Genomic DNA, 10,484 nt, shown 5'->3' with positions numbered 1-10,484 from the left:
TTAAAGAATATTTTTTCAAGGATTAACACAAGGCGTGGATTTTTTAAAGAATATTTTTTCAAGGATTAACACAAGGCGTGGATTTTTTAAAGAATATTTTTTCAAGGATTAACACAAGGCGTGGATTTTTTAAAGAATATTTTTTCAAGGATTAACACAAGGCGTGGATTTTTTAAAGAATATTTTTTCAAGGATTAACACAAGGCGTGGATTTTTTAAAGAATATTTTTTCAAGGATTAACACAAGGCGTGGATTTTTTAAAGAATATTTTTTCAAGGATTAACACAAGGCGTGGATTTTTTAAAGAATATTTTTTCAAGGATTAACACAAGGCGTGGATTTTTTAAAGAATATTTTTTCAAGGATTAACACAAGGCGTGGATTTTTTAAAGAATATTTTTTCAAGGATTAACACAAGGCGTGGATTTTTTAAAGAATATTTTTTCAAGGATTAACACAAGGCGTGGATTTTTTAAAGAATATTTTTTCAAGGATTAACACAAGGCGTGGATTTTTTAAAGAATATTTTTTCAAGGATTAACACAAGGCGTGGATTTTTTAAAGAATATTTTTTCAAGGATTAACACAAGGCGTTTTTTTAAGGATTAACACAAGGCGTGGATTTTTTAAAGAATATTTTTTCAAGGATTAACACAAGGCGTGGATTTTTTAAAGAATATTTTTTCAAGGATTAACACAAGGCGTGGATTTTTTAAATAATATTTTTTCAAGGATTAACACAAGGCGTGGATTTTTTAAAGAATATTTTTTCAAGGATTAACACAAGGCGTGGATTTTTTAAAGAATATTTTTTCAAGGATCAACACAAGGAGTGGATTTTTAAAGAATTTTTTTTCAAGGATGAACACAAGGCGTGGATTTTTTTAAAGAATATTTTTTCAAGGATCAACACAAGGCGTGGATTTTTTAAAGAATATTTTTTCAAGGATCAACACCAGGCGTGGATTTTTTAAAGAATATTTTTTCAAGGATCAACACCAGGCGTGGATTTTTTAAAGAATATTTTTTCAAGGATCAACACCAGGCGTGGATTTTTTAAAGAATATTTTTTCAAGGATCAACACCAGGCGTGGATTTTTTAAAGAATATTTTTTCAAGGATCAACACCAGGCGTGGATTTTTTAAAGAATATTTTTTCAAGGATCAACACCAGGCGTGGATTTTTTAAAGAATATTTTTTCAAGGATCAACACCAGGCGTGGATTTTTTAAAGAATATTTTTTCAAGGATCAACACCAGGCGTGGATTTTTTAAAGAATATTTTTTCAAGGATCAACACCAGGCGTGGATTTTTTAAAGAATATTTTTTCAAGGATCAACACCAGGCGTGGATTTTTTAAAGAATATTTTTTCAAGGATCAACACCAGGCGTGGATTTTTTAAAGAATATTTTTTCAAGGATCAACACCAGGCGTGGATTTTTTAAAGAATATTTTTTCAAGGATCAACACCAGGCGTGGATTTTTTAAAGAATATTTTTTCAAGGATCATCAACAAAAAAAATTGTTTTTAAGATCAATATCAGTATCAAAAAAAGGCGTGGCTTTAAAGGTTATTTGTTCAAGGGTAAATATAAGGCGTGGCTTTTTTCTCTCCAAACGTAGCACACAGACAATACACCTTGCTAACGTGCGTCACTACTTTGTCAATTTTTGTTCCTTGTTGAATCTATTGACGTCCACATCATGTTGACACATTGGACAATAAACTTTTAACAATTTGAAGTGATAATTACTAATTATTCCATTTTAGGTAAACAAAACCGTTGAAAATCAATGAAACATCCGATCTAAACGTCGTCTATATTCGGCAGTCATTAGAAGGTGTTCGAAAATAAATTCACTCCCACTGGGTATTGAAACATGAAGTCATTAAAATGTTTTATTGCACCATGATATGGCTAATATTGGAAATTTACTACAGTCAGATGCACTTAGAGAAATGACGTGTGTATTTGGAAAGGACTTTACAACATTTTTATAAAAAATCCACGCCTTGTAAAGGACCTAAAATAATAATTTTTAAAAATCCAAAAATTAATTTTTAGAAAAATCCGCGCCTTGTAAAGAACTTAAAAAATAATTTTTAAAAATCTAGGCTCTGTGAAGAACCTTAAAATTATTTTTTTTTTATTCCACGCATTGGGAAAATCATTAAAAAATATTTTTAAAAATTCCAAGCTAAGAAGGTCCTTAAACAATATTTCTTAAAAAAGCAATTTATTGGGAAGATCCTGTAAAAATATATTTTTTTAATCCACGCCTTGTGAAGAATATCCTTTAAAATTATATTTTTTAAAAATCCCACGCCTTGCGAAGATCCTTAAATTTTTTTTTTTAAATCCAAGCCTTGGGAAGATCCTTGAAAAAATTGTATTAAAATTCCCAATCCATTTTTAAAAATTCACCCATATAAGAAGTTCTTTAAAAATATATCTTTTTTTAATTTGGATCTCAACAGGTCGGACACGTTTTTTTTTTACGTTGTAAGAAAAATGTGTCAATATTGCGGAATTTTGTGTTAATTGTGCTTAACAATTTGTTTTTGCTCGATGAGGCATAACTAGGTAATTATTAGGCTTTGCTAAATAAAATCTTTGTTGGTTTTTATTCGGTTTATTTTTATTAGCCGACCGATCATACCTCTGGAACATGACTTGACCCACCCTCCTTGTCCCCTTTGTGCATGGAATTTTGTGTAAATAAATCAATCACAGCAATCAACGCGGACATTTATGGCCATTCTAATGGCCAAACAAAAGGTTATAAAAATAAAAAATATTTTATTGACAAAATGTAAAATTATTATAATTTCCGATTCCAGCTAAAATAAAAAAAAAAAACAAAATTGTTGACATCAAATTTTAAAATTAGCTTTTTATTGGTAAACCCTTAGGATGGGCAAAATGCAAAGTCGTTGTTTGTTTGAAATGATGACGACAATAAAAAATTTGTTAAGGTGTGTAGGATGGAGGATAGCACGTGAATGCTATAGAATTTTTGAATACGAATATAAATATTATAATTTTTTTATTTACCGTTAGATGAATGATATTTTAAGATTTAGATTTTTTGTTGGCATATATTTCCACACACACACACATCTTTTTTGGTATTTTATCACATAAGGAATCTATTTTATTGTAGGGTACACTCACTTCGAACTGACCGAATTTGTCAGCATTTTTTCCCAATGCTGTAAATAGTAATTTAATAGACACCCAGCTCCGACACTTTCACATAATTGCGTAAATGAAATGACTAAATACGGCATAACAAACGGAACATTTTATGTCTGTTGAGACAAAACTGGTTTCAGTAGCTCAGCAGTTTGGAAAAATACTCAACGCATCTGTTGGTTATCTAAACCAAAATATAATTAAAAACCAGTGAGCGGAGCAGTATAGTCGGACGGGCCGACCATGCGATACCCTACACAACTACAACGAACTCTAACTTTCTGAGGATGTTTATTCCGAGTCTGAGTAATATTTCGTGATATTTGCCCCCTCTTGTCCGATTAGAGGTTAACAACACCTCTTCCATACTTTTTTCGAATATTCAGTACAGTCCTTCTAATTACTTGTCCAGATTACCTTCTCGGTGGGTTGTGTTGTGATTTTCGGATTATACTCTACTCGAAAACACACAAAAAATTATGTTTTCGGTCCATTTCATCCCAAAATTTTAATCTGATCATCACCGAAAATTGTAGGCGTTGTTCTTGACCATAACTGGAACTTCATAAAAAATTTCAAAGCCATCAGCGCGATATTTCTCCCTCTAATGTGGTAATGGGTTACTGAATAATATCTGAATACGTAAGCACCTGTAAATATTTGACTGTAACTCCCACATCTGAGTAGATACATCGCTATATTTGGTATCAATTTAAAGGCCAACCACTCTTCTTGGATATGCTATCAACTCCTGTGGTCTACATCCTCCAGGAGTAAATATATATGCCATAGAATACAAATTTTGTCATTTTTCACACAAATGTCAGGGTCCATTTGACCCGCTAAATATTGACCGATCTTTATCAAAACATGCATGCTTATTCTCTGGCCCGATCCCCTTCTCCATGCTAAAATTCGCGGTGTTTGGGCCATAATTGCGGCCTCTGGAGCGACCAGAAAAACCGACAAAAATTTAGTATTGGTCCATTTCAAGGGGTCTTCATTGGCCAGAACCCATCCTACATGCAAAATTTCGTGAAGATTGGTCCATAACTGTGGCCTGTATCGTGTTTACAAATTATAATGGACAGACGGACGGACGGACACACATGTCTAGATCGACTCAGCTAGTCGAGATATGACGATCGGTATACTTAAAGGTGGGTCTAGGACCAATATTTCGCGGCGTTACAAACATTTGGGGCTGCACAAAGCTATAATACCCTGACAACATAGTTGTGTAGGGTATAACAAATACAATGTAGTTCAATACAGATCTGTAATTAATAATAATATACAAAATTTTTTTATTGAAATCCACGTTTTTAAAAGATATTGAAAATATATATAATATTATTTTTATTAATTTCAGAAAAATCTATGATTTGAGAAGATCTTTAAAAAATAAATTTTTAATAAAAATTAAATGCAAGAACATTTGTTTAATAAATCCAAGTCTTGGAAAGGATTTAAAAATTTATTGTGATTTTTTTTTAAATCCATGCCTTAGGAAGATTTTAAAAAAAAAAAAAATCCACGCCTTGTGTTGATCCTTGAAAAAATATTTTTTAAAAAAATCCACGCCGGGTGATGGTCCTTGAAAAAATATTCTTTAAAAATCCACGTCTTGTGATGGTCCTTGAAAAAGTATTCTTTAAAAAATCCACGCCTTTTTTAGGTCCTTGAAAAAATATTCGTTAAAAAATCCACGCCTGGTTTTGGGCCTTGAAAAAATATTCTTAAAAAAAATCCACGCTTTGTTGGTCGTTGAAAATTATTTTTTAAAAAAACCTAACCTTTCGATTAACAACCATTTTTTATATATTTTAATTAAATTTATTTATTTTTTATTTTTCAATACATTTGATCTATCACATTTTCAAATGCAATAATTTGTTGTAACAAAAACCCTTAATAAAATAAAAATGAAATATTGAGTTGAATTGGTTGATGAGTATCAAAATAATGCTGTGATGAGTAGTGATCTTAGACTAAAAGTTTAAAAAAATCGGGACTTATATTAAAAATAAACATTTGGTATTTTGGTTTTTCTGTTTTTCTTCTTCATTCGATAACGAGTCCTACGAACTACCCTTAACCTAAAATGACAAATAGATGTGCACTTTTGTTTAGACGGGAATGGGAACACATATCATTAAAACTAAATAATAAAATAAAAAAATAAAGCTGTGTCATACAAAGGGGGAGGAAGGGAGAGAGAGAGAGGGGAAGAGAGCGATAGGGTACGTACATTTGAAATTTCTGAAAATAAGGTCCTATTCTATAAATGAATTAAAATTAGAAACAAAATTTGCCAGCTTATCAACTATCCATATCTAAACTGGTATCACATTCTTCGGACGAGGATGAGGAGGAGGTCCCTTCGCTCGAGGCTCTTTGCTCTTCGCTGAGACATGAACGCCACGCCTCATCATCACCATCTAGATGGGAGATGACAATCGGTAGACTTCGGCGGGGATGTGTAATATACATCAGCGATGAAAAATTCGAACGTAGACCGAATAAATCCTTCGTACTGCTAATATCTTTGGCATCTAAATCACCGGGAATAACCTTGGCATCTTCGTCACTGGGCAGCGCATTAATTTCCATATGCCGAACATAACGTTTATTCCAATGATCACGACATGGTTGCCATAGGGCAACAATGAGGCCCAATAATACCAGAACAATACCCATGATGTCACAATACATGGGGAAATTTTTAACGTGCCGCAACAGTGATGCTCCATAATCGGATATTTCCATTGTCATATCGAACCAAACGACGGGAAAGGCAAAGTTTCGTTTGGTGGGAAAGGATCTGTAAAGAGAGAAAAATATAGATTTTAATATTTTTCAAGGACCTCTAAGGCGTGAATTTTTAAAAGAATATTTTTTTCAGTGACCTCCAAGGCGTGGATTTTTAAAAGAATAATTTTCAGGGACCTCCAAGGTGTGAATTTTTAAAAGATTTTATTTTTCAGGGACCTCCAAGGTGTGGATTTTAAAAAAATATATATTTTTTCAGGGACCTGCAAGGCGTGGACTGAATATTTTTTTCAGGGACTTTAAAAAAATATTTTTTCAGGTACCTCAACAGGGTGGATTTTTAGAAGAATTTTTTTTCATTGAGTTCCAAGGCGTGGACTTTAAAAGAATATTTTTTCAGGTACCTCAATAGGGTGGATTTTTAAAAGAATATCTTTTTCATTGAGTTCCAAGGCGTGGACTTTAAAAGAATATTTTTTTCAGGGACCTCCAAGGCGTGGACTTTAAAAGAATATTTTTTTTCAGGGACCTCCAAGGAGTGGATTTTTAAAAGAATATTTTTTCAGGGACCTCTGAGGGGTGCGCCTTTTTAAAATGATTTTTTTTCAGGGACCTCCAAGGCGTGGATTTTAAAAAGAATATTTTTCAAGGACCTCTAAGAGGTGCCTCTTTAAAATGATATTTTTTAAGGGCCTTTTTAAAATGATATTTTTTCAATGACCTCTAATTCTGAGGGGTTCTTTCTCCACCAAACTCACCTTATATGCGTTGTTGGCCTTATATAAATATTCAACTGCAAGCGACCCGTTAAATGCATCATCAGTCCCGTTCTTGGTTCCAAAATAAGATATGTTTCATGTGCCGTCCTATTCGGTGCTATACCCTCAACCTGATCCGCATAAAATGGATCAGCGTCCATAAAATGTGGTTTCGATATCAGTATTGGTATACCATAATAACAGTTACTGATATTAAATACACCATATGGTAAACATTCACCATCACAGTAGCATTTATTTTCCGGATACATAGTGCCATTGTCAAAGGCACTCGGAGAGATTTTATACCGATAAGCCCATACACCTTTGTAGTACACCTCACTGTCATAATCCGCCGTCACCGGTCGACAAAAATCCGTAAAGTAATATTCAATGGATTCATATTTTTTTAAATTGGTCCTCTGAAATTCTCCCGGAGATCCGTGTACGCCATTACAACCGCTAGCAAAGGCGTCGGTATAATTTTTACCCTTCCATTGAACCATTTGTCCGAGTTGCGACTTATCGCCCACGCCGGTGTGTATGCTGTGCACACCCAAGTAATCGGTGGAGCCATTGCGCTGAAAAAAATAAAATTATTAATTAATTTAAATTTTGAAAGTTTTTTTAAAAATCTTTTTTTATTTCTCTTCTACTTACAGCATAAGCATACCCAATCCGATCCCATGGCATAAAAACGCCCAGATTATATCTCAGCGAGGCCGGCAGCACTGCCAATAAATTTACAATATCATCATTGAAACCCCTGAAGAAGAATTCATCAGCAGTCCTCGTCCAGACAGCACCGTTTTTGTAGAACTTCAAGGCCATGTCGATCACTGTGCGCATCAGGTAAGGCCAATGTCGTGATTTTGCAGCAGCACCCTAAAAACACACACAAAATATAAAAATAATGCAAATTAGGCATTCGTTCTCTGGGCAGGACAATATATAGGGTCTATAATAAGCGTGCATTTTTTTAAATATTTTTTTCAAAGGACCTAAAGAAGGCGTGGATTTTTTAAAGAATATTTTTTCAAGGACCTAAAGAAGGCGTGGATTTTTTAAACAATATTTTTTCAAGGACCTAAAGAAGGCGCGGATTTTTTTAAGAATATTTTTCAAGGACCAACACCAAGGCGTGGATTTTTTAAAGAATAGTTTTTCAAGGATAAACACAAGGCGTGGATTTTTTAAAGAATATTTTTTCAAGGACCAACAACAAGGCGCGGATTTTTTAAAGAATATTTTTCAAGGACCAACACCAAGGCGTGGATTTTTTAAAGAATATCTTTTCAAGGACCATCACAAGGACCAATCGAGGTGGGCATTTTTTAAAGAATATTTTTTCAATGACCAATCGAGGCTTGGATTTTTTAAAGAATATTTTTTTCAAGGACCAATCGAGGTGGGAATTTTTAAAGAATATTTTTTCAAGGACCAATCGAGGCGTGGATTTTTTAGGGAATATTTGTTCAAGGACCAATCGAGGATTTTTTAAAGAATTTTTATCAAGGACTAATCGAGGCGTGGATTTTTTTAAAGAATATATTTCCAAGGACCTACAATAGGCGTGGATTTTTTAAAGAATATTTTTTCAAGGACCTTTTTTCAGGGACGTGGATTTTTTAAAGAATATTTTTACAAGGACCAATCGAGGTGGGCATTTTTTAAAGAATGTTTTTTTCAAGGACCAATCGAGGCGTGGATTTTTTAAAGAATATTTTTTCAAGGACCAATCGAGGCGTGGATTTTTTAAAGAATATTTTTTCAAGGACCAATCGAGGCGTGGATTTTTTAAAGAATATTTTTTCAAGGACCAATCGAGGCGTGGATTTTTTAAAGAATATTTTTTCAAGGACCAATCGAGGCGTGGATTTTTTAAAGAATATTTTTTCAAGGACCTTTTTTCAGGGACTGTAACAGGCGTGGATTTTTTAAAGAATATTTTTTCAAGGACCTTTTTTCAGGGACTATAACAGGCGTGGATTTTTTAAAGAATATTTTTTCAAGGACCTTTTTTCAGGGACTATAACAGGCGTGGATTTTTTAAAGAATATTTTTTCAAGGACCTTTTTTTAGGGACTATAACAGGCGTGGATTTTTTAAAGAATATTTTTTCAGGGACTATAACAGGCGTGGATTTTTTAAAAAATATTTTTTGAAGGACCTTTTTTCAGGGACTATAACAGGCCAATCGATTCGTGGATTTTTTAAAGAATATTTTTCAAGGACCTAATGAAGGCGTGGATTTTTTAAAGAATATTTTTTCAAGGACCTAATGAAGGCGTGGATTTTTTAAAGAATATTTTTTCAAGGACCTAAAGAAGGAGTGGACTTTTTAAAGAATATTTTTTCAAGGACCTAAAGAAGGCGTGGACTTTTTAAAGAATATTTTTTCAAGGACCTAAAGAAGGCGTGGACTTTTTAAAGAATATTTTTTCAAGGACCTAAAGGAGGCGTGGATTTTTTAAAGAATATTTTTCAAGGACCAATCGAGGCGTGGATTTTTTAAAGAATATTTTTCAAGGACCTAATGAAGGCGTGGATTTTTTAAAGAATATTTTTTCAATGACCAATCGAGGCGTGGATTTTTTAAAAAATATTTTTTCAAGGACCAATCGAGGCTTGGATTTTTTAAAGAATATTTTTCAGGGTCGTAAGCAGGCGTGGATTTTTTGAAAAATATTTTTCAGGGTCTTAAGCAGGCGTGGATTTTTTAAAGAATATTTTTCAAGGACCTACAATAGTCTTGGATTTTTTGAAGAATATTTCTTCAAGGACCTACAAAAGGCGTGGATTTTTTAAAGAATATTTTTTCAAGGGCCTACAATAGGCGTGGATTTTTTAAAGAATATTTTTTTCAAGGACGTGGGTTTTAATGAATATTTTTCAGGATCTCTATACCAAATTTTGTTTCTTTTGAATTTTGAAAATAATTTCTGAGTTCTTTACTTACCGCCAACAGAGCATTAATGGACACCAAGGTGTCATTCAGCCCCAGCTTCGAACGGGTTGTATTCAAATGATAATAATGCGTTTTGCCATAATCCACAGTGTGATTGTTGTCATGCCACTTGAATACCTTCTTATAGGGCACCTCTATATAACTGAAGGGTCCAACCTCATTCACCTTGGGCTTCTTGGACATATCATAAAATTCCTCAGAATTTGTCCAGTTGAAAAAATAGAAGTCCACCGATACATTGACATCAGGAGTGGCCCACATTTTGGTCAGTTCGCCACCGGGACGTAATATCATTTGCTAAAATAATTTAAAATAAATATAAATTATATCTTCTGATTTTACAAAATTCATTTCCGCTCATACTTACACTATCTATAAATCGCTCCAACAATGGCCTGGAATAGATTAGAAAAAATCCACCCAACGCTATCAGCAGCGTACCAAGGACAATATAAAAATATTTCGCATATTTTCGGGTACTTTTCAAAATCATTGTCGATGATCGGTGGGGCATTTTTATGCTGTTTGTGATTGGTGTGGTTGTAGTTGTGGTGGTGGTGTTAGTTAAAGGTCCGCGTTCTGCAGCTGGAGTCCGCCCGCAGTTTTAGTCCGGCAATCTATCTGCAATGCAAATAAAATACAGAAATGGAGAAATTGTTTTAAATCTTTTTATTTTCCATTCTAATGAAGTTCGCAGCAGAATTGCGAACGGCCAGTGCGAGAAGAACGAACGAAGATAATAGCAATTAGTTGTGTCGTTCTCGCCGTCTTTATGGGAGATTAAAA

General features: G+C 33.5%; 1 protein-coding gene across 1 annotated transcript; it reads right to left on the bottom strand.

Moving 5' to 3' along the window:
- Nucleotides 1-5,522: 5,522 nt before the first annotated feature.
- LOC133334250 (protein peste-like) lies at nt 5,523-10,212 on the bottom strand. The gene is made up of 5 exons (XM_061542539.1): nt 10,066-10,212; nt 9,690-9,995; nt 7,391-7,615; nt 6,731-7,311; nt 5,523-6,024 (listed from the first exon to the last, which is right to left on the bottom strand). The coding sequence occupies exons 1-5, from the start codon at nt 10,210-10,212 to the stop codon at nt 5,523-5,525; spliced, it is 1,761 nt and encodes a 586-aa protein (XP_061398523.1).
- Nucleotides 10,213-10,484: the final 272 nt, after the last annotated feature.

This window comes from Musca vetustissima, unplaced genomic scaffold (assembly GCF_032173495.1).
Source record: "Musca vetustissima isolate MV318-11 ecotype Yass unplaced genomic scaffold, APGP_CSIRO_Mvet_v1 utg39813, whole genome shotgun sequence".
Lineage (NCBI taxonomy): Eukaryota > Metazoa > Arthropoda > Insecta > Diptera > Muscidae > Musca > Musca vetustissima.
This window is presented reverse-complemented; position numbering and strand designations above follow the sequence as displayed.

What these genes read in the sequence shown, in the direction of transcription:
- LOC133334250 (XM_061542539.1), bottom strand. Translation starts at nt 10,212, where the DNA reads ATGCCCCACCGATCATCGACAATGATTTTGAAAAGTACCCGAAAATAT. An exon ending in TGGAGCGATTTATAGATAGT is followed by an intron (nt 9,996 to 10,065) that starts GTAAGTATGAGC and finishes AAATTATTTTAG; the next exon opens with CAAATGATATTACGTCCCGG. An exon ending in AGGCCAACAACGCATATAAG is followed by an intron (nt 6,025 to 6,730) that starts GTGAGTTTGGTG and finishes CTCTCTTTACAG; the next exon opens with ATCCTTTCCCACCAAACGAA.